This window comes from Megalopta genalis, chromosome 4, assembly GCF_051020955.1.
Source record: "Megalopta genalis isolate 19385.01 chromosome 4, iyMegGena1_principal, whole genome shotgun sequence".
Taxonomy (NCBI): Eukaryota; Metazoa; Arthropoda; class Insecta; order Hymenoptera; family Halictidae; genus Megalopta; species Megalopta genalis.
Genome location: NC_135016.1, coordinates 15,406,689 through 15,432,836, shown reverse-complemented (window position 1 = coordinate 15,432,836; position 26,148 = coordinate 15,406,689). Strand labels below are relative to the sequence as shown.

The window sequence follows — 26,148 nt, the reverse complement described above, 5'->3', positions numbered from 1 at the left end:
GTGCAGAGGTTTAGGAATGAATGTTTATCGAGATATTCTTTAGTTGATTTTTAATCCAAAAAATTTTCAAAATATTGTCCATTATAATCAATGCAAGCATGTAGGCGATTAAGCAACGCGGGTGATACGTGTGTGTTTAATATTTTGTTGAGCGATTTTCATATTTTAATAAGAAAGGAAAGTAGCAAAAGGTTAGTCGTTGCCGTATGTGATCCTTTTTTTACCAAACAACTTTTATTCAAAATAGCTTTTTATACAACATGTAGTTTTCAAGAAAAATTAAGGTGAAAGAGTTAAACGACCATATGTAATTATTTATTATTATGTATAAAATGATTAAACAAGCTTATAAGATTACGTGCTGAATTAAAGAACTTACAACTTTTAAACAGTGTGAAAAAGGTGAATTACAATGTTAACCAATACGAGGAAGGCTATCAAAAGTCTTCTTATCATCTGATCCGTACTCTATGAATTAATTCGTTATTATTCATTATAACCAACGTCTATCTATAAATCTAGCATCTACGATCTATTGTTTCAATAACATCATCGACAATATATCTTCCGAAATTGAAATCGAACAATCAGAAAGAAATAATGTCGCCATTTAATCAATTATATAGTAAATATGCTACACTTTATATGGCTTGTTCATTAGTACGATTTATGAGATTATTCATTCATATCGACCTTTCATGAACCATTCGAAACCACAGTATAATATGTAAATGATCGATATTATAAATCATTTACGGAATACATTATCTATTGAAAGTTATTACCAAAGACAACATTTCTTACAAGATCATCTAATAATTTTTTATGAAGCTAATAATGTGTAGTTTTATTTCTTCTAAAGTCATATTATCTCGCTATATTATATTATCTATGTTATATTATCTCGTTATATTATCTATATTATCTCGACAAAAGAGAAAGATATGAATGAGTTTATTTGTACAATGTTTTCAACGCTATGCCTTCCAGAGCCGACTAAAATGACTGATATTTCACATTTTTTATTCTAAAGTTGTTGAAATTAAGAAGACTCTTCCATAGAAAATGATTGAAACGATATTTTACTTCAAGCATAGATTATGATAAAACTGGTGAAAAGACTAAATACATTTAGTCTCGTCATAAAGCAACATACGTCACTCACTTTAATGCTTGGTAGGTTTAGTGTTGAATACCAAAATCGTTTCATTTAGCAAAAATTATTTTCTAAACGTCAATATACAGGATATCCCATTTAAGTTAAGATTGTAAAAAATCTTATGATTAATATCTTTTTTTAAATAAGATTTTAAAAAAAATCAAACTGACACATGTTCTTTAGTATTTTGAGTGCAGGATCAAATGACGCTACTAGTTTTTTTAATGCGTGAGTAATTTCAAGTGAACATCGAAACAGTTGAAAACGTCGATGCCATCTTCATGCACCTTTCTCTCGATGCTAAACTGTGTATTTCATTGCACTTTCTGATCTAGGTTAGTGGTGCCGGTTACTGTGCGTTGACCAATTGCTTTTGTTTGTTTTCGGGAATTTTATATTTCGGGAACTTTATATTTATAGAATAAGATGTAATACATTTTTTATTGCTTTATTTTGTTTCTTTTCCAATAAAAAAATGTAATACGTCTGATTCGATAAATATAAATTTAATTATGCCTGGAAACAAACCGAAGACACAGCAATTGGTCATCCTACAATAACCGGCTCTACCACCCTAGATCTACTATCTATCAACACCACAACCACCTCATTGCCTTTATATAGCCAATATCTGAACCTACATTATCGTATTACTGTCAACGTCAACATGGAGTAAGAACGTGTTGGATACTGCGGCCTTGTACTGGTAATGGTCGGGTACTTAAGATTTGACGTATACATGAGTCGCACTTCAACCTCAGGTGAACCGCAGACAAGGTACAGGGTTAGAACGATCAGCATATGGGGTTTCATGTAACATGATCGAAAATACCGACGTCACTAAATATTAGTGGTTTGGTAGCGTCCTCTGACTAACTAGAACTGTGCAATAGTAAACTATTGGGTGGGCATCTAAGTAATTGCCGATTTGTTCAATGAAATAAAAAACTTTTTTTACTTGGAATGAAGTTTAATCTGTAATGTATTTTCCATTTTGTTCGATGACCTGTTGTCATCCCTCTGACAACTTGAAAATTCCACGCTCGTAGAAAGTCTGGTCCTTTTCGGCCAAAAACTGAGTTAAGTGAGATTTTACAGCGTCATCATCATTAAAAGTTTTACCACGAAGGGAGTTGTCCAGGGATCGAAATAAGTGGTAATCCGATGGCGCGATATCAGGGCTATATGGTGGGTGTAACATCAATTCCCAACCAATATCCATCAATTTTTGCCGAGTGGACAAAGACGTGTGCGGCCTAGCATTGTCCTGGTGGAAAATGACACCTTCACGATTGACCAATTCTGGTCGCTTTTCCTTGACCGCTGCATTCAATTTGTCCAGTTGCTAACACTCACGGATAATAAAAAATAACATAATAATAATAATAATAATTTTATAATATAACATTTACGAATATCATAAAAATGGGAGTGAGAGACATCTATAACTGAAATCGGCAATTACTTAGTTGCCAACCCAATACATTACAGTAGATCTGCTTGTCTGAACTCTAAGTAAGGCAGCACCTATTATGTAATAATAATTACCTATATAATGGTACCATAATAGTACCTATTATGAAACATAGCTTAATTGTGACCCCTTCACGAAACAGTAGTACAAATAATACAATAAAAAATAGATATAGTATATGAAAGTGGATGTAAAAATTCAATCCATACTTTTGAACATTGCTATTCATGGCAATTGATGTGACGATAAACTAAAAGAAACGAACAAAAAATCCACTAGTACAGTAGAAGCTAGAACCTTGTTTATCCGAACACGTCCGGGGTCAAGGCAGTTCGGATAAACACAGTGTTCCGATAATAGAGGTTCGCTAGTTATCCTTCTCACCGTGTTTTTATTCATTCGGATAATCGAGGCTACAAATCGGATAACTGAGATTCAAATCTTCATGACCGGTAACACGAGAAAACAGATACAGTTATTGTCGCGGGAAATGTAAATCCGTAAAAAAGAAATTACGTTCGTTATTGTCATGCAGTTACTTTCATCGATGGATCTATTGCTCTTCTTAACATAAAATGATATTCATAATTTTTAATATTATTATTAAGAGTTAATTATTTTGTTTGTTGTTCATAAAAATAATTGTTTTATGTTGCTAAGAATTAATTTTCTTGCAATTTAATTATGTATTTATGTACAGGAACACGCGTGTTCGTACAACTGGGAATACGCTTGAGAGCAGTTTGGATAATAAAGATTCGTTTATGAGTTTGTACATTTAACCCATTGCTGGACTTTAACGAGTCAGCTCGTGGTGGAGATTTCTAGTAATGAGCTGTTAAGTAGGAACGTTGTTCCGTTCCTTTCAGTTGGAATCAAATTCTACTCTCTTGTCACCAATATTTAGGCATTCAAGTAGTCATAAATCCACAATAAATATAAAGTTTCTTTCTCTTCTAAAAAAAAATTACCATAATTGTAAAGGAAATGATACCGCACGGGATTAAGGTAGGACGCTAATTTGTTCGCATAAACAAGGTGTGGATATATGAATGTATTACTACATTTGAAAAGGTAAGGGAAAAATTACTGAATTTGAAAATTTCATTATTGCATGTGTACTTTTTACGATTGCGGCACCCCTTTGAAGTATACTTGATAGTCTTCCGCTAGTTAGGTTTATATTTTCTTCTTGTTTACTAGTAGAGAAGAAGTGGTGTGTTCCGGCGCATGAGCTTAGCACCTCGGTGCATCGCACACTGGTTTAAAGCAGGAAAAAATCCCTTCTTTTTTGACGTTAAAGAAACAACTTTTTTTATTGTAGTAGGATAGACGACTTATCAAAGTCAACAAATAATATATGTTATATATAGAAGGTGGATGTGCCCCCTACCCCCACCGATCTCCAGCGTTGAATAAGAGATCACCCAGCTCCTTTCCCCCTGCTAACCGCAGTGTTATAGTGTTCCAAAAACAAAATGGCGGCGGCGTCTGCGAGAATCATTTATCGTTAACGCCTTCCTCTACCATCGTAGTCCACCCTCCCCCTCCTTTCACCACTGCACCGCCCCGCATACGTCCACGCCCTCACTTTTGATCCAAAATTCTAATAAAATTTATTTAAATTACCCCCTCCGCTACGAGTAAATTGAGGGGCGAGGTCTGTAATATTAGGCCACTGCCACTTTTTACCCTTACTCCTTTTCGGAATCTCCCTACGTACCCCCTTGCCGCCACTTTGGATCTAGAATTCCATGAATAGCAGCGTCGAGGTGCTAAGCCTCATGAGCCGGAACCTACCGCTCCTTCTCTACTTCTACTGAATGAACTACCTAGTTATATGTGAACTGCTTGTATCCCGTCGAATTCACATAAATGGAGTTTTACTATAGACTGTAGACTGTACCACTGAAAGTCAGTTTCCAAGAAGGTTAGATTTTATAACGTTGTCGGCGTTGTTTATTAAATTACATTGTTCTCGCGTGTGCTTGAGACTTTTCAGTTCGTAGGATCTGTGAAGGAACGTTCGCCATGCAGACCACTTGTATCTCTTTTATGCTAAATAGTTTTGCCTGTCATGATGCTACAAAATGTGATACGAAATGTAAATCTTTTCGAGCAAATTATAATTGTAAGTATTTACACGTTATATAAAATGGTCAGAAAATGATTGAGTGAGGATCAATGGCTTTAGAAGAAGAAAAATTCCTGTTTTCATGTATTCATTCAGAAAAAGTCGAGAATAAGCTATAGAATGTGTCACATTATATCATCCCGTTTAATCCTGTCGTAAAAAGAATCTCCTCCATATAAATTGTGGTTTGTTGTGGATTGTAGAAATATTTATACGTATAAAAACTATTAAATTCATGTTTATGCCGGAATAAAAACTTCTCGAAAAATTTTAATTTTTCCTACTATTTTAGATGAAATTCTGTTACATCATACTGAAAGGCACTAATCAACATACCGCGTCTTGCAGATGTAGCAACATTTACGTCGGATACAACGTGTGTGTATAATAAAAAAAATAAATAATAATATAATAAAAAATAATAAAAAAGTATTTCGTCGAATTAATTATCATAAAGGTGCAATTAAATGGCTGACTGTACTCATCTTATGCTGTAATAGTCAGTTTTATTAAGAAAATTAGATGCAGAAACTTACTAATTTTTACGACCATGGAGAGTGGCCGAAATTATTTCGGAGACGAGACCTCCTAACATTTAGGCAAGAGGCTTGTTGCGCTCCGCTATGCATACAAATGTGACACGTGTACCGAGAAAATCATTAGGGTCAGGACCACCAGCAGGTGTAGGTGAACTTTAGGACCGGAAGGTTCACATTTAACTACCATGGGATAAATAAAAGTTCCTCCAGAAGTACATTGGTGTGAATCAAAAAATTTAAAGTGGCGTACGAGATTCCTGAGCTACCTCTAATCAGCTTAAACTACCTTGAATTACCTTGAACTAACTTGAGCTAACTTCAGCTACTTTCAGCTAACCTGAGCTACTCTGAATTACCCTGAACTAATCTAAATAACCTTCAACTGACTTAAGCTACATTTAGTTACTTTTAGCTATTCTTGGATTACCTTTATTTTCGGTAGGTAGCGTGAGAGACCTGACTGAATATATCACAATTATTGAAAACAAATGACATGTTTACACATATTCTAAAAGAGATAACTTCAGCCATATTTGGGAAAAAGTTTGGTTACGATTTGTTAATTTTTATCAGTTTTGTACGCCTAAGAATATGGTGGCAAATAAAGTACATTATAGGCATTTAATGCTTTTCTTTTTCCGAAAGGGCAAAAATGCCACACAAGCGGCAAATAAGATATGCGCTGTTTATGGCGAGGATGTTGTAACCGAAAGAACTGTGCGGAAGTGGTTTGCTCGGTTTAAAGCTGGAAATTTCGACCTTGAAGATCAAGAACGCCCAGGTAGACCGTCCACCACAGACGAAGATATGATTAGAATAGAAATCAAGAATAACCCACGCTCAACGTTACGTCAATTAGCAGGAATGCTAAATAAATCAAAATCAACCATCCACGATCATACTGTGAAGCTTGGCTATATAAAATCGGCACGAACTTTCCGGACAACCCAGTGCATTGAGTTTTCATGAGCTATCTTCAGTTGTATCGAGCTAATTTTAGCTATTTTTACCTATTTTTAGGTACCTTCAGTTACCTTTAGCTAACTTTTCCTATCTTCAGGTACCTTTAGTTACCTTTAGCTACGTTTAGCTACGTTTAGCTACTTTTAGCTACCTTTAACTGTTTGATTCCTTTGCAGAGTCTACTGTTTACTAAATTATTTACAGTTTTATTATTTGAGAACGACCACTGAAAACATTATTATCTGCTACGAAGTAGTTCCTTCCTCAGCCATTAATGCAATAATAAAATTTCTATTTCAGAATATCTGCTGTGCTCTTTAGTGTTTTCTTGTTGTCCTGTTTTTCTATGTCGTACTGTTTTAATATAGGCACTGTGTCAAATTTTTCACTTCTTTAATCTTGGGACTAAAAATTGAAGTTTGTTTGATTTAGACTGTTGTTCTTTCATATTATCGTAACTCTTAAAATTGACCCTAAAATTAATGTAGAAACTTCGAGTCTCTTGCTATTACGCGAAAACTTAACGGGGATGGGAGTGGGGGGAGGGGTGTTCTCGAAGCTACACATACATCCCTCTCCTTTCTACATATACATCCAAACATTTTTGAAAAGTTCTCTGATATTTGAGTATTTTCTGATATTTGAGTATTTTTTATAATAGCCCACGAGTGTTCGTTTTTATATATAATGATTTATATTAATTAATAATATAAAATAATATAAAATGGAGTACTAACAAGAGATTAGTCTGTGCTTGACTGTTGATGATAAATACGATTTGGCTGAGTATAATGTTTACCGAATATGTATTCTGAGTTCTTTGTTCTGTGATCGTTTGTCATTCTTTGGAGATAAGAAGCGTGCCAGATATCGCGACACGTATAGCGTTTTCCTTCTTTTGTGCACAGTGTTTTTAACGTATACCGACGGGAACTTGAAACCAAAATGTGAATACAACATTTTTGACTCGTGGGAAATAAATATAATTTTTAATTTTTTCATTTGTGGGTTCCAGGAAGCCTCTTATAAGAAGTTCTAGGGTTAATTCACCAAAGACTAAACTTTTTGTTCGATCGTAGTTCGTATACGGAATTCAGAATTGCACCTTCTCATTTTTTAAATTTGTCTATGTTTTCGTCTGCTTCTATTTTGGATCTCTCTTTCTACGGTGTTTAATTACAATTATTCTGTTTCAGTTCAATAACTTCACCGAATCTTTAGTATCATCGGCCACGAACAACTCATCAAAACAATTGTAAGTCAGTTTTAAGTTCGTTATTAACACGTTGACTGCCACGCGTATTTACAACAAAATCTCCTACAGGCCACCCGTGCCGCTATAGGAAGCGTGCGCTGTTAATTCATCTGTTTCTGTTCCTGCATGAACAGTTGGAATCTTTGCCGAGTACCGAATGGTATAACTTAAAATCTCTGCCCTTATCTTTTTTCAATAATGAAAAGAGATCGGATTGCCCGGAAGGAGAAGCATAAATAAAATTACATCGTCAGATTCTGATTTGGATACTGATAAATATAATCTTAGTGATAACGAATGTTATGAAGATACTATTGACGAGATTTTACGAGAGAGAATTGGTCATGGAAGAAGAAAGAAATGTTGATGATACTGAGGAAGCTACAGTTCAAATAAAAGATACGAAATGGACCGATCAGAGGCACGAGCATATCTGAAAAAACAAACAACTTTTTGTCCAAGCTGTCCTGATCAACCTCAACTTTCCAGAGAATGTTTTAATGTTATACACTGCGAATAATTTTTTTAATAAACCATTTTTATAAGAATTCAATAGTTTCATTACCTCCTGTAGAATATTTGTCGAAATATTTTCGGAAATCCTTTGTAAGTAGTCAAATCAGCGTCACCCGAATTACGAGTGACGTGGCCTGATGAGAACTTTTGCTGTCACCCGAATACGGGTGACGCGGCGGTCAACGTGTTAAGACTGTAAATGGACGTTGTAAAGTACGTCGAACAATAGTTGCCTCGACGTAACTTGCTTACATCAGTATTTGATATCTGATCTGACAGATATTGGATGCTTGGATGTGTCTCAACACTTTACATAGCAGACATACAATCATTTTATTCATATTTTCTTTGATAGAATAAAAAGCCAATTTCAAACAGAAGCCACTAGTAGAACTCTCGATAATGACAGAAAATGTGTCCTGAATTCTATAAATAACGTTACAATTAGAACTTAATAAGTACGTCGAGACTATGCCATTCACGATACGCATATCGTGTAGTCGATAATACTCGTCGAAATGTAGCCAATGCAATTTTTAAATTGTTGTCTAAAGCAAAAAGGTACCAAACAGTGAATGAAAATCTGGCCTCGAAATATAACGAATCTTTTGAAGGAAGAGTTAACAACTTATCCAGAAAATGTTAAACCAGCATTAAACACGGTACTTTATAAATGAGTTGTTAAATATAATTCTAGGTGTTAGATATTGCTTTACACACAGTTGTCCAAAAGTTGTACATACATACACTACCTCAGATACCTGATTTATGCTCTTGAGAGAATCTACGAGCGAATTGGATACCGGAATCCGTAAAATTGAAAATCGCGATACGTAGATGCAGATAGTGATCTATCAGTCTTTGGTATTTTTTAAATTATTTAAAATACATACTAATCTATGAAAACGATTAATACCATAGAAGACACGCCCTAAATAATCTTACCATTACATTCTCCTTACACGATACGTATCAAAATTTTTAATTTTGAGAAACTGTCTAAATATCTCCCTCATTATTTAGACAATTTCTGAATATTAAATAGTAATTGATTACTACGGTAAATTCTCCCTAATTTTTCTTCGGCTTGTAAACAAAAATAAACAATTTGAGAAGAGGAGATACGATTATTTGAGCCTTGCACCTCGTTTCATAATTGTTGACAATTATAAAAATGAGTCGCGAGGCACGAATAATCGTATCTCCTCTTCCCAAGTTGTCCATTTTTGTTTACAAGGTGAGGGACAATATTGAAGAGAATTTACTGTACTTTTCTTTGTTTTCTAGTTGTTTCAAGAAAACAAACTAAAATATTAATTGTATCGAGTATTTAATCAATATATGTTCATTTTAAAATCGACAAATCTTTTATATTTATGTCGTAGAATTTGAGGTGCAAGCAATCTCGTTTCCTTAAATTAATTCGTCACTATTGCTTCCGGCCAAGCCCTTATTGCCAGGGGTTGTATTCCCTTCGCTTACCGACCTACTGCAATCGCGATCGGTACCACTGTGTATTGTACATGGACTTTTGTGATGGACTGTGTATGCAAACGTGGCTGCTTTTGTAGGAAGTAATTTCGATACGCACCAAGCAGCGAATGATAATTTCCAAAGTGAACCACGCGTTACACGTGTGCTCGAGGTAAAAGAGCACGGGGTATGAATCAACGTTGTCCTTGTTCCAAGTCGATTCCGATTGAAACAATTCCGGATGCCGTTGATTGTTTCTCGAGCGTTTCGTTGTCGTGTGACTCTTCAGGCAGAAACAGAGAACCGAGAGGCAGATGAAAAGTATCGAAGCACCGGCTATACACTTCGCCGTGAGGGATGAGTATGGCTCGTCAAAAAGAGCCCAGATCCTTGGCCGTAGTTTTTGCCATCTCGATAAGGTCCCTCTGTTGTATTCCTCATCGTAGCCGAAAAGCCGCGCGATTTCCTCATCGCTTAGCTTCTCGCCTTCTACATCAAGCTTGTCGAGTATCGCTAGCGTTGCTTTGGTATCTCTGTGGATGCTGTAAGTACTCCAGCAACACGGCTCCACCTGGAACAGATAGAAAATCTTGGATAAATTCTTGCATAGTTTATAGTATACCAGTTACTGACACTCCCCTCCAAAAGTATTAAAGGACTCACAGAAAATTAAATAAATTGGGGAAACCAATAGATACACATGTAACATATATTACAGTTTAATACAATTAACTTTGAAATAAATTGAAGAAATTTAACATCATAATAAATATAACGTCAATATCTTATAAAAGAATATTAAGTGTTCTTTTCGACGATATTCCACCGCGTTTTTTAATTATTTCTTGGGCTAACTTCGGTATCCGTTTTATTAGTTTCTTTATTATCTTTGATATATGTATTTAAAAAACATATCGTACGCAATGAACTGAACAAAATGCAATAAATGGGTAAACTAATTGCATAAGTGGCAAACACTTCTAACTTAATGTGTACTTTATGTAATACGATGCAATAAGACTTAATAATAAACACAAAACATTATCTAAACTGAATGAAAAATTACAATTAATACTAAATCAGCAGGTGTCCTAATACTTTTGGAGGGGGTGTACGTGCAGTTAATGAAATTAAGTATTCTTTACTGTACGTTTATACATCAAAGAAGCAAACAAAAGTCAATTATATTTTTATAAGAATGAAAAATGTATGAAAAAATTTTTCTCAAATTACTGTTATTAAGAAACGTTTGATATTTTTTTATTAAAGTGAAAAATTTTCTGCGGTCACATATTTGAATACACAAAGCAAAAGATTTTTTGTGCGTAATTTGAATGGTATCACGTGGTCGGTATTCCTAGGGGTTTCATTTTTAAAATGTTATTTTCTTTCGTAGTTTTCAATGTCATCGATGTTTTCTTTTTAATAACTACGTTACATTTTCGTATCGTATCACATTGCTTAAAAAGAAATATATTCCAATATGTGCTGTGATATGATCTTCAAAGGATCTTGAACTCCGAAGATTCAAACTTCGATTATTTCTTGCAAAGCCTGCGTTGTCCTTACAAACGAAATTTATGCTTGACCTTAAGTTTATAGATATGTACATACATCAAAATCGTTGACAACAGAATCTATGTTCTATAGAAATATAGTAGGCCTCGAAGTTAACAAACGAAGTATACGTATAGTTGCTGCAAAAAGTATTCGTACAGTTTTAAAATTGTACAACTTATTTAAAACTAGACTAAACTACTTGAATTTTTGGAGATGTTCGAGATGCTGATTTACTGTGCAGCGGCTACAATAATTCTTCAAAATTTTTTTATTAAATCACAAAAAGTAAAAAACGAAAATTTTAAACGAAATTTTAAAATACGAAAATTTAAAAAACATGTTTTGTTGAGCTCTGAATCTAATATGCACGCTGAAAATTTTATAGAACGATAAAAACGTTAAAAACGTGGTCTATTATTCTTGTTGTTGTTCTAAGTAATAGCAAAATTAAAGAAAGGTATTTTAGTAATTGTACAGTAACTTAGTCCCTCTAACATCTCCAAAAAGTTAGTAAAAGCGAGCTTCCTTTTTTATCGATTAACATTAATATTGATAATATACAGAATTTTTAATTCAGAGCGAGCAACTCTAGTATCCAGACAAACACTGTTTTTAGTTAATAGTAGTATAAATTTTATTTACATAATTCATAACTAGGCTGCAGATGTTTATGCAAATGCATATTATTATAGAAAATATGTGGACCAATGGGAGCTAGACAGAAATGTGCACGATCGACGTACAAATGTGTTTGCGTTAATAGATTCAATTAAATTAGTTATGGATTTCGCTCAAAATCTACATAATGTACCGACTGACTGTGGAGAAAGAGTAAAAATTGCTTTAACTTCGTAATATTTCAAATGATTCAAATATCGAAGATCCGAACCCCTCTCATCACATATTGTAAAGTTTAGAAGAATTTTATCTCAAGAAGGCATCATTTAACGATTGTAAGGAAAGAAAAAACTATTGTTACGTATTGTAATTCAAATTCAAATTATTACACAATTATCCTCCAATTATATTGCATTATATTGTATTGTATTGAAGTATATTGAATTATATTAATTATACAAAATACAATATACAATATAATATAATAATATTATACTGTATTATATTATAACATATTATATTGTATCATATCGTATTATATCGTATTATATCGTATTATATCGAATTATATCCTATTATATCGAATTATATCAAATTGTATCGCATCATGTCGTATTATATCATATTATTTCGAATTATATCGAATCATATCGTATTATATTGTATTATATCATATTATGTCGTATTATATCGAATTGTATCGTATTATATTGAATTATATCTAATTGTACCGCATCATGTCGTATTATACCGTATTATTCCGATTTATATACCGAATCATATCGTATTATATCGTATTATATCATATTATGTCATATTATGTCGTATTATATCGTATTATATTGTTTTCTCTTGCATTATAGCATACTATTTTTTATAAATTTTGTATAAATTTCACATACTTTTTGTACATACTTCGACATATAAATGATACATTCACATTCACATTCTGTTTTTAAACGTTATTAAAATGAAGCTGTTATTAAGGTTTCATAATAGGGAAAGGTAATCGTGATGTAGCCTAATGACTTTTCCTTTCTGTTTTCACTTTTCGTACCATCCGAAGTGGGTTCGAAATCAAGGCTGAATATATATAGTATGAAAAAACGGTGGGTACGATCCGAAAATGTCCATATATGGAAATTTTATGAGATTCGTACCTCTACTGAATCATGCTTTGTTCCGGCACCATCCAACTGGAGCATGATCTACATAATCTAGTCTATAATGTATTCTTTCTGAGATCAGAGAGGTGGGCTATAGTCGTTTTTCGTTCTTAGGAAAGTTTACTGTAATTTATAACAATTACGGGAATTCTTGATAATTTAAAATATTGTTGTTTTACGGTAAAAAATTACTGTAAATATCCATCACTTTAAGCACATGACGTTAACCCTGCTAAGAAACTATGGAATGAAGCAGATTAACAAATAAAATATACTGTAATAATTTAAAGCGAAATGTTGAAACAATGTCGAAGCAAAATTGGAATAATATCAGTATTGAATATTTCAAAAGAACAAATTGCAACAATCTTCACCGTTCAATAGAAGTTATCAATCAAGAAGATTTTTGAACATAAATATTATTAAGTCTTAAAAGTGCTCAAATATTAAATCACCATTAAAAACGGACATTATTTCATTTAAAATTATTAAACAAATGTTGTAAATTACGTGTATAAAATGTATATCGTTGTTAACAGGAAATCATGTCTTAATATTATACCTCACTTTATATATTTTTTTTTGGTGATGGACAAAATTATGATATTGCCAGATAAAAATGATTTACTATCCCAATATTAGCGTTTTTCACCGTAATTCCTGTTCCATTCGAATGTATTGCCATTGCGTCAGCTTTGTTACATATTTAATAAATATTTGTATGCTAATTATGTCTCCCATATTATTATAATCCGCTCGTATGTAGTTGAAAGACAAGTCCGCAGTCTTCTATTTTTCTTTAATTTGTATACAATCATTTATACAGGGTGGCCCAATTTACAACGCAAAATTTTATTGGCGTATTCTACAAGTAAAAATAAGGAAAAATGTTATATGATCATTGATTTATATATACTTTACTAAAAAGTTACGACAAAACTAAAAAATGATAACGGTCTGCTTTCTTGATCTATACCTAATGTAATAACTTCATTTCATGTCGACTGTTATTACGAATGTACTAGTGACAGGAAGTATGCCTCAGCAAACAGAGTTGTGCAAAATTTCAACTGAAACTACTCAAGGAATTGTAGGTACAAAGTAATTCAATTACATTATGATTTAATTACATTGTAATTCGTAATACAGATCTCTATTCGATAAATATCCTGGAATTCGTAATTCAGATCTCCATTCATATAAATATTATACACAACTACAAAATATTAACTAATTCAATGACATTAATTATGAATTATATATGATTGAATTAAAATTATGAATTAAAAATAATAATACGTAATTAGAGATTTAAAAAAACCATGTGTAAACTTCAAACAGAAGGATATCATTGTTGTGTCCTGTATGTACAGTAGTTTTCATAAATAAATTACAAATTAAGTAAATATTTCATTTGTAAATGATAATTAAGTTTTGTATTTAATTAAGAAATCATTTAATTAAAAATCATAAAAGTGTATTGTATTTTAATTACATTGTATTTCAATTGAAATGTATTTTAATTACATTGTATTTCAATTGAAATGTATTTTAATTACATTGTATTACAATTTCACTCGTGATGAAAATAATTGGTTATTGAATTAATTGGAAGTTATGAATTATGTAATTGAATTACAATGTTATTAAATTAGTTCGCAGTGTCGACGAAACACTAATCGTTGTCAGTTTATATTTTTTGGAAAAGTTTGGACACCCTGTATATACTGAATGCGTAACTTGTAGAAAATTCTGTAATAATTGATTTGTACTATAAAGTTTGCACCGAACACGAGCAAGAAATGAAAAGGCAATTATTATACACGTTATATTTAATAAATTCCATAAAAGTAAAGTGCACTTCGTTGGCACAGCTGTGATAACGTTCAGAATTTGCTGTAAAATAGCAACAACAAGTCATGTTAAGCAAATGTACAAACATATTCGATTTTCTCTTTTGAAAGTAAAATCTTCGGTTCGCTTTAACAGTCGTTGATGTATCAGAAAGTGTTCGGGATGCTAACAAATAATATTTTTCTTTTTCATATCGACACTTTACTCGTTATTGACTCCGATCGTCGATAAACGTTTTCTCAACCGTGTGAAAGTAAATAAAACGTGTGTAAAGAGCGGCGTGAGCGCGAATCAAATGTGTTAGAAATATCGTGTAGCTATCAATAGAACGAGTCTAAAAAAAAGACGGAAAATGTACTGTGTAAAACGAGAACCATGAGTACTTATTTATAGTCGCGCGAGTCTACATACGTGAACGAAATTTCGATCCTTTGACACAATGCTGGAGCTTTGATCATTTCACGGTAATTCACTCACCAGTCTGATACTTAAATTTACGTACATTTGGTAAATTTAGCGAAGTATTTACATTCGATTTTAACCAAATATATAAACATTTGGATACAATAGGGCTTCATGCAAAAGTTTAAACAATTATTGCTGATGCATTAAACCGTGCATTAAGCCATATCAATATAATGCATATACTATAAATACGTTCGGCTCGTGTTTGGCTCGCCGGTGCGTAGAAATGAACCATAAGCAGCACCGACTACCGTACGTATTAACTTCTCAATTTTTATTACATTAAATAAATTACTTTGATTTTATGGAATTTTTTAAATTGCTCGGTGGCAGTCAAAGTATTATATCAATACTAGCACAGGTTTTGCACTTCAAATTCATCCTTTTTCAAATTATTGTATACACACCATTTTGCAAGTCAGGTTCACCGTTTTGCAAAGAAAATTCACCTGTTCGTAGAACAAATTAACTTTTTCGCGAATGAAGTTCTTCTACTTTGTTTTATCTAACTATTCTGATAAAAATGAAATCCGATGTAAATTTATTGTACTGAATTGTTTTATTTAATTTTATATATGTAAAGCGTGTTCTTTTTTTTAGAGAGTGATAGAACTTTCGATAGAGTTATCTGTCATTTAACATTCGATAGATAATATCCTGTTTTGACATTTCAGTTCAGTAAGCTTTGGCAAATCATCACGGATAGAATGAATCCATAACAACGTTTACAAATTCCGAACATTTTACGATAGACATAACTGTTCATCAGAGCAACTTATTCGTCGAACTATTGATAAATTTCGAACAACATTACCTATGGAAGAAAATGTCGGTGCTGTAAGTGATAGTAACAGAGTACGCTACGCTTTGGAAACAAACGTTACTGGTGTTGTTAACGAAATACATTCCCAATTACTTGAAAAAGTGGTTAAAAATTGGACTAATGGCATTCTATTCATCGGAGCTAGCCACGATGGATATACGCCGGTAATCATTTTCAAAACTTAAATGTATTATAGTAAAATTATCTCCCAAATGAAATATATTTGGCTTCAAGCTTAAATTTTGGTGCGTTTTATTTCAATTCAAAGTTCTGTCACTGCAAAAAAACAACCATAATAAACTTGAAATATTTATTCAACCTTCACGCTGCCGGAATTATGTCATATGAAATCACTAATATTGTACCGCATTTTGGAGAATAAGTAGTTCCCTTCCATCTGAATTGATTTGTGAGAAAAAATACTCAAGAAATCTAATATATTGTCAGATGGTGTAGACTACACCATTAATAATTTTTCTCACGAAATATTGTTTCTCATAAATCGAGCCAGATGGAAGAGAACTACCTACTCTCCAAAATACGGAACAATATTAGTGACTCCATATGGTATAATAACGGCAGTCTAAAGGTTAATAGTACCTGCGTCTGTGTGACAAAATAATTAAATAACATCCATGAAAAAACACTATTCCGATAGAATTTAATTTTTGAAAAACCGTAATTTGGATCATCATTGAAGATGGTTGAAATAGCGAAACGAGCCGTGTTTGACCAGCAAGGTAACGCTGATCCTGGATCTTATGGAAGATTACAGCGATTACATTCTACAGTAATCCCCAAAGCAATTTTCAAAAGACATTTGAAGTTATATTTACGTAATTTCACTCTCGAGACCCATAAAATGACTTTGATTTGCAAAAGGTTGTACTTGATTTGAAAAAGGCTGAATATGACCTGCAATTAGAGTCGGGCAAAACGTAATCTAATTAATGATTGAAGATTGATTAATGGTTAATAGGAGTAATCAAAATCATTGTCATCAAGCACCATGATTAATTCAATAATCATTAATCACAATATGATTATATACTTTTGATTATGATTGAATTGGTAATTTTTTTGTTTATATAAACAACAATAAAGAATATTGTGAATATCTTTTGGAAGATACATCCTAGATAGCACAAAGATGTCGCGAATGTCCTATGAACGGCTTACGAACGGCCTAGAAATGTCCTGTCTTACAAATCAAGACGTCATATGGACATCTTTAAGAAGTCCTGTAGACGTCTAAGCGACGTCTTGATTTGTCACACAGGATGGTTCTAGATCGTCCGTAGGCCGTTCATAGGACATTTGGAACGTCTTAAAGACAACCTGAATTGGAATAAGACGTCTTAAAGACGTCCATTTTAGGGCGTACGACGTTCAGAGCTAAAATGGACGTAAAGACCTAAGAGACGTCCAATGCTTATTAGGATATTTATTACATATGTAATATGTAACACATTCACCGTATATCTACATAAAGTATAAGGTGAATAAGGTAATCATTCAAATAATTACAGATTTCTGATTAATGATTCAGATTACAAACGGCGTGCAAGATTATTAGATTACTCCCTGTGATGATTACATGATTATTAGATTTCTCCCTGTGATGATTATATGATTATTAGATTACTCCCCATGATGATTACATGATTAATGATTATGATTACTATGCTTACTTTCAGTAATCAACTACAGTAATCATCAAAATATAATTGATTAATGCCCAACTCTGCCTGCAATAGGATGACTTTGATTTCAAGAAATGTGCAAAAGCATGAATTCCTTGTGTATTTTCAATTTGTATTTTTACTATTACTTATACTTACTTATTGTAAGTAAGTTATATATTTACTATTACTTATTGTATGCATTTGATCAAAACGTTTATAATAATATCTGCATTAACATTCGCAATAGCTGGGCTTGCTATGTGTATTTGCATATCTACGTATCTTTGTAGCAATTCAGAGGCCAGCGAGTTAGAAAACGAAAACAGTCGGCGATTCCTAAAGCTCTACCTCGCTGGATAGTACTGACGATAAGGACTCGGATTCGTGACCACTCGCACCGCTGTACCCACGTCCTAGTTATGCAGCTGTACTATGCAACTGACTGTGGCAGCAAGCATAGGCTATAGTCGCAGCTCGGCCGTACGAAAAACAGTTCTTTTAAGCAGAGAAACCGAGAATCGACAAGTACGAGTTCATATAAATTCTTTTTCCAAGACTGTGCAGTGCGCACATTAAAAGTTTTGCGGATATACTATTGCAGTAGAAAAAGAAACTTATGACAAAAGAGATGTACTTAAAAAATGCGTAAAATAATCGACTAACGTGTAGCTCGAATGGCTACTTTATGAAAATCACTTAGGGTGATGGTGCTAATTATTGTGCTCTGTGGATGGTTCTTCGGAATTTTTCGGAACAACTTCAGCAATTTAATCGATACTTCTTCAGAACTTAAGGGTAAATTTCAAAGTTAATTTTATTGACATAATTTTCCCATGAAACAAGTATCAAATCTTCATTGAATATTAGATGACAGAAAAAAGAGTTCTGGTGCTAGTTACTGTGGGTTTATGATCTACGAATTAATTACTGCACACAGTAAATAAGCTACTGAAATTGAAACTAAAAACAAATTCGAACGAGCAATCACTGTTTTATTTTTCCACAATCTTAATACATTTTACCAATACAATTAACATCGTGATATGTGACCTAGAATTGTTCATTTTATTGAATATTGATCTTCATCCGTTGAGTATTTTCAAAAGCTTTTTCTCAAAGCAGAATAATTTCTGTAGTATTTTAAGAGACTTGTGCACGGTTAAATTTACACCGAGTCAGGAGTCAACACAAAAATTCTCGCGGACGGAATCACATTTTTTCCTACCAAGAACGGACTCGAGCACAGCTCGACAAAGTAAAAAGAAAATAGATATAATCGAGCGCACTTGAGATAAATGAGCTGTTTATTTTGAAAGTGGCATAAGAGAGTCACTATACCGTAATGAAAAGTGGTGATTTTTTAATGTTTATACGAAATTATTTATACTGAGAAAAATATCAGTATCCTGAGATAACAAATACAAGTAAATCTTCTCGAAAGTTAGCATCCATATTTTTAAACGTGTTAAAACGCAAACCCTTGAATATATCGACTTAAAAACAAAGTGACTTATGCCACTTTCAAAATAAACGGCTCAAATGTTGTATGCCCAAAAGTGAAGGCCAAGATTCGAAATTTAAACGAATTTCATGTAAATTAAACCGTGCACTATTATATTACAGTGCACTTTCTATAGATATGCACGTAATGTTTTAGTCGCGTCTATGTCACCCGAACACCATTAACACTCTTTGCAAGCCTTTACAAACACCGCAAGAAGGTTAAAAAGACTATCCTGTAAAACACATCAGGTAGAGTACTTTCATCAGTCACTCACGAAGATATATCACCAATAGACGAAATTACAGCGTACAAAGCATCCTGAATGATAATCCGGAGGACAACCAATCCATCAAAGATTTACTATATTACTCAAAAGATGCCAAATTGTGGATCAAGACGTTGGGTCGTTAAAAAAATTATGCTTATGTTAGTGGTTTATGCGACCCAAAATGATGCACCTTTTTTTTATGTTAAGACTTCTGTTTGTAAGAAAGCTATTCGATTTGGAGAAGAAAGGATATTGATTTCAACATATATTTCAATATTTTATGAGCAATTTAATAATTCCGTCATTTCTAGAGAAATTATTTATGAAAATGTATGTATATTAAACATATATTATCGATGACAATCGATTCAGTAAATTAATTTTTTATCATGTTTCAAGCCAATTTGTGAAACAGTTATTAAAAATGTGAATTGAGAATCCAGAAATATCATCATTTTTATGAACAATTATTTAAGAAGTAGGCACAGTAATTGCAATATTAATTGTAAGGAGCACAAATAGCTTATTTAAACGTTCCTTTCGGTACGTTTTCTCGTTAAAGTAGTTTAGATTTATTGCCGAAAATTATTTATAACCAAACACATCACTGTATCGTATACTATCATATGTTAAGAAATTTCACATACCGTTAATCAATATACGTTTTATTAAATAAAAATTACATATACCAGATTGAAATAGAAACCAAATAGAAAGTTTATTCTTTTTTAAATAATTTTAGTAGGACATAAATAATACAGCGTGTCTAATAATTACTGTCTTCATAAAGACTGTAACAGCTAACCGGTTAAAGCAAGGAAAATATGGATGTTAATGTGAATATTGCGTTAAGAAATGAGCCGTTTATTTTGAAAGTGGCATAAGACACTTTTTCAAAAAAATCGAGTTAATGGTAACACTAATTACAATTGAACGGTATCTTTTCATGTAAAAAAAGAAAAAGTGACTTATGCCACTTGCAAAATAAACGGCTCAAATGTGAGCAATGCAGCAGAATCTGGAAACGTTTAATATGAAAACGTGTCTAAAGCTTCTGTCTCCTCTGTTATATATTTGTTTCCGATGGTGAAAACTGGATAAACTAATTCAGCGATCTGGTATGTCGCCTCCATCACACATAACTTAGAACGCATAAGCACGCTCTAATTCCTGCTCAGTGTCAGTTAAAACGCCGAAGTTTTCGGATGTGCGGTTCGAATAGTACGCTTTATCGAGTTTTCACTACGGAAAATGTTTCTCCGCGGTATATATAGATTCAAACTCTTGTGTACACACTCTAAAACACGATAAACCTATATATTTCTCGAGAATGACAGAGTCCTTCTTCAACTGGTATTCAGAAACACATTAACACTAGATTTTGCGGAGAACTATATAAAAACAGCTGTTTTATATCAGTTTATAAAAATAACAATAACACATTTATTCTGATTTTTAACGAATATTACTGTCATATTTGACGCAAGTAACACATACATTGAATAAATAACTCATACATGTATCTTTATAATCTAAATAACCGTAAATTAAAAAATTGGCGATTCATCATTTTGACATTCACTACCATGTCATCCACAATACGTGGAATTATTTCTTCAAACTTAAGAGAGTATTCTAGAGTTAATTTTGAAAAAATTAATTTTTGTTTGCATATTCGTGAAGGATATAGTTTCGATATCTCGAAACCTACTTGATCAATTTACTCAAAATTTTAAGTACGCATTTAGCACATGTCCGACTACAGTCCCTATTAGAATCAACCAAAAATTTTCATCTTCATCAAGTTTCTCCATTCACAAGTTATTGAAAATAACAATATAATATCATTTCTATTATGCAACGAAAAATGCAATACAAAGATCAGTAACTAGCATAAGAAAAGAATCTAATCTGACATGTTGATCAATTTGCCATAATCAAACAGTTTTTTTTCATCATTTTATTGTATATTTTGTATATATATATATAGATCTTTATAAATTGCAAAGAAAACATAAAAAAATTGCTGAAATTATACAAATAAGATATTAGCGCAACAGTATTAACTATTATCTTTCGACCAAGATTCTTTCCAATCTATTACAAAACCTAAGCCTCGATGTAGCATCGTTATAATTTATTGGACTTGTTATAATTAGAGCATGGAAAACCTTTTAAGATTCATCATCACCAAAGGGAGAAGAAATAAAGTCAGTAAGGTTACGTAATATTGATTAACAGTAATCAATAGATAGGTATTTAATGGGATAAGTTCAGATACATTTAAAGCAGTTACAAGAACTTATAACGCTCTCCTAAGTTAATTAAGTTTAAAACACAATGGGCAGGTTTCATTGCACGTTTTCAAATATTTCTTTTGAAACTACGTACAGTATATGATAACGAAAGTAATTTCACATTTTAGAAGGATTTGCTACCAGTTAAGCCTGGAATTATTATACATAGTGTTTTATAACATTAAACGTAGGAAATGATCTCATTTAAAAAATGTTGCGTAAACTAAATTATTCTGACAACCAGCGATGAGAAAATTTGCTCGCCTCCCTCAAATTTGCACTATTACAGTTTTTGTATGGAACTAAATTAATCCTAATATGCTACATAATAATAAGCTGTGCTGGTCTCGTAATAACCAGAAAACTATTCAATTAACGTTAAGTGTCCTAATATTTGGTTTGCAATTGTAAGGCATTTTTGCTCTTTTTTAAAATTGATAATCAATTTGAACGTTATTTAGTAACACCATGACAATTTATACAAAAGATAAATTTAAATAAAAAATAAGAAAACGTCGTTGAAAGAAAAGAAAAAATAGTGAACTGAGCACGTTATGACCTTAATATTTCATATAATATTTAACAAATACACTGTGCATTACTTTGCCAGTAAATAAGGTTGTACTGATGAATAACACACAATCAATCTAAAGTCTCGTCATAATTAGTAGAATTGTAACCAAATTGGTTACACCTGCTGTGCGAGTAGCATTCCAAATATTTCGAAACCTGTATTATGCGATATAAATCAAATTTAGGAACAAGCTTCAGCAAGCGGAGGATTAACTTTTACGTGATTTTTTATATTTCAAGTGGTTCTAAAATTTGCGTAAAACTGCAATGCATGAATAAAATTTCACCGCGCCAATGGCGTGTCCGACTGACGGAATCAAGTATTTAGAAACGATTAACCTCGGTACACAGTGGTGGACAGAAATGCGGGGTTTCGATAAGCTAGCACTAAATGGCAGAGAGGCCATATGACAGCAGTACCTTTTCCAATTCGTTTTTTAATCGTTACGTACGTCAATCTAATCTAAAAAATCCACACCTACGTAAACGTCGACAGAAGTTGAGAACTAAATATTGTTACCGCGCGCGTATTCTATCTGCTATTCGTACAATATCAATTCATAACACATATTTCCTTTTGTTTTTGCAGGATAAAAAGAAAACAATTTCCAAAATTTTCAAGTTAATAAGTTTCAATTACTATAAACTTATTCAACTTATTACAATTGTTAAAGAAAAAGAAACATTTTCAATTAATTCAAATTTCTCACAATTAACTAAAACGATTTTTCTTTCGCATAAAGATTCGCAGTCTACTTACGAAATTATATTATTAAAAAAGTAATGATGAAACAGATTTTTAATTTGACAATTACGGTTGTATTTATTATCGAACACGTATGTTTTAAAAATAACATATATACACATGTATTTTGTGAGTAAAGAAAAAACAGAAATACATAATTAATAAAGTTTCAACTAGCCCATTAATCTACAAGATATTAAAGTAACAAAGTAAGAACAAAAAAAAAGAAAAAGCAGACGAATGGCAGGAATTTATATCTGAAGGATAAAAAGTGGCGTAATAGTTGTGAAATCCGGTTGAATTATGAATGCGTAAACGCATTTCGAAATGAAATTACACTGGAACGTGCGGAAAGAGCGAGAACAAATGTCGATATCACAAATAGCAGGTGTCATACCGAGCTCAAATCACTTAGACGCAACGTTGTCAGATGTGTACACATCGAATCTCCGAGGATAAAATAACACGTGGAAAAGAAATAACTTGGTCACGGAGGAAGTGGAACAAACATGTCACACCATCCTGGACAAGCCACGTACGTTCCGTCCTAAATTTTCCGTTCCAGTAAGTGAACGCGAAGTCTAGAAGCTCGGGTCAAATTGTAAAGGATTAAGCGATGCACTGTTTTCGCAGCTGTCATAAAATAACACAGTAAGCGCCTAGCAGTACCATTCCAGCGTAAGATCGTACCCTATAACGTGAATCTTGAAATACAAAGCTTAGACTCGCACGTTTAACTTTCACATTCGCGAGCACCCACACGAGGACACTTTCGCAGTTTTCTTCGCTGATTTAAGACTAGTCTCCCTTTTCATTTAATCCTTGTACGAAATATGCGTAGCATGGTCGCCGCTTTTTATGAAAAGTGATAATTTATTCGTACAGAAAATGAAAGAATCTGTAATTATAGTTGGATATGTTACCCCTTTACATTGCGTTGGCTTTTAGGCAAAGTTTCACGTGACATCGTGACAAATAGTTACCTTTGTATCCAATTTCGATAAAAACTTGAACAAGTAAATTCTTCCTAATTTACTTAATTCTCCGTTATTTGTTGACAATCGGTAACTATAAAAACGAGCCACAAGGCTCGAATAATCTTATCTCCTCTTCCCAAATTTTCCAGTTTTGTGTACAATCTGAGCGCCAATTAAAGAAAATTTACTGTAGTGGCCGGATTCAATATTTTATATGTTTTTCGGTCGGATTCAATTATTTATATGTTTTTTCATTATAAATAGAACTGTTTATAGAAATCTTTCGTGGCGTAGCATTATATTTGATAGAATAAGAAATCATCGTTGCAAACTGCTTTTGTAAAATAGTAAACTTCCTGTATATGTATATGAGTATTTCGTTATATGGCTATCGTCATTAAAATTGATATGCTATTTTTATATTTACGTAATACAAATAATTTTTACAAAAACAAATTTTTCTATAAAATTCTGAAACGCAACTTTTTTTCTTTTCTTTCATCGATTGTTTCGAGTGATTCAGCATACAATTATCTAATTCTAATCATGTAATTTTCTTCATCGGCATTATTGAATACGATGTAAAGTAGCACTTTTTAAAGCACACTTTTTAATAGTTTCTTACGACCATACACTTTTTAATGAAATCGCAAGCCAAGTTAGATCTTCACGATTCGAAAGCCAAAACTGAATTGATTTCTCTGTCTTGTATTTAAAATCAGAGCTGTGCTAATCCAACTGCATTGCAATTTCAAACATAAGCAGGTCGGATTATTTGTTCCCCTCGATAGTATGTTTCAATTTGTGAACAATTTGAAAAATCAAGTTCAATATTTTATTTATAATATATAGTTCGTGAAACAAAACCGTTTATAAAAATGTTCTTTATCAATAATAAATGGTAATGAATGCAATACGTTTTTAATTGCAATCAGAATTTGAAATAAGGTGTGGTTATTATAAACTCACTCAAGTTCTCTATTCTCCATATAGTGTGAAACTATAGTGGCTGACGAAAGTATTTGTTAGCTTCTAAAACTTATCTTTTAAGACACAGTAACTTGTTTCAAACTAAACTAAATGACTTGAATCTTTTTTAGATGATGGATCCATTATAAATGATTAAAATTTTCTTAATTTTGTTCTTACTTGTAATGACAAAAATAGTCAAAAAACTCTCGTTTTTTAACTTTTTTTATCTGAGCCTCTAATGAAAAATTTAAATGAATCATTTGAAGGATCTCAGTAACTTATATGCATGCTGTATTTCTGATTGAAATCGGTCATGTCCCAGAGTCAAGCTACAGGTATTGAAAGATTTAAAAAACTGCAGATTTTTTACAGTTTTTGGTCAAAAGTGTCAAAAATCGTGACAAAACTGCGATTTTTACTACCTTTGATTTGTTGTAACTCGTAACAACGTCAACCAATTTCGATAAAATTTTTAGCATGCATATAAATTATTGAGATTAACAAAAAATCTACAAAAGATCTAAAATTTTTTAATTTTTATTATACGCTCAGATAAGAAAATTAAATACGAGAGTTTCTAATGTCACTCCAAGTAAGAGCAGCATCAAGAAAAAGATTTCAATCATTGTGTAGTAGACTAGTCCCTGTATCATCTGTAAAAGATTCAAGTCATTTAGTCAAGTTTGAAAAATGCTATTGTCTTTTAACAGATGTATACAACTGGAAAATTAAATAAAGTATAATAAAACTTACTCAACTAATGTTTATTACATTAAAAAATGTGTAAATTAACATATACCGCTCTACTCTCTTTCATTTCCTAAGACGATATATAAATAAATTATTATTTTTTGCAAAAAGCACTTCTGTTGATTTAATTTTCCTTTTCACTGTAATTGCTGGAAATAAATCCAGAGAATAAATTCTGTCTATATTCGATACAATTTTTGTAAAACACTTTCAATCAAACAAAATGTAATGTACGTAATTCTCATTTCTTTAAAAAAAATATTAATAGTTCCTTTCTAAAAAAATCGTAGAAATTGTTTGAAAAATAGCCTTCCAAACCAAAGTACCCCTTGACACAACTCATATAATGTCGAACAAAATTTCTTTTAAAATTAAGGA

At 32.3% G+C, this 26,148-nt stretch overlaps 1 protein-coding gene across 1 annotated transcript in view; it reads right to left on the bottom strand.

Annotated features, from left to right (window-relative positions):
• The window catches only part of LOC117217749 (potassium voltage-gated channel protein Shaw), a 111,399-nt gene that overhangs the window by 40,543 nt on the left and 44,708 nt on the right, over nucleotides 1–26,148 (bottom strand). The window contains exon 3 of the mRNA XM_033465609.2: nucleotides 9,632–10,084. Within this exon, the coding sequence (XP_033321500.2) occupies nucleotides 9,632–10,084 (453 nt within the window). The remainder of the gene's footprint in view (nucleotides 1–9,631; nucleotides 10,085–26,148) is intronic.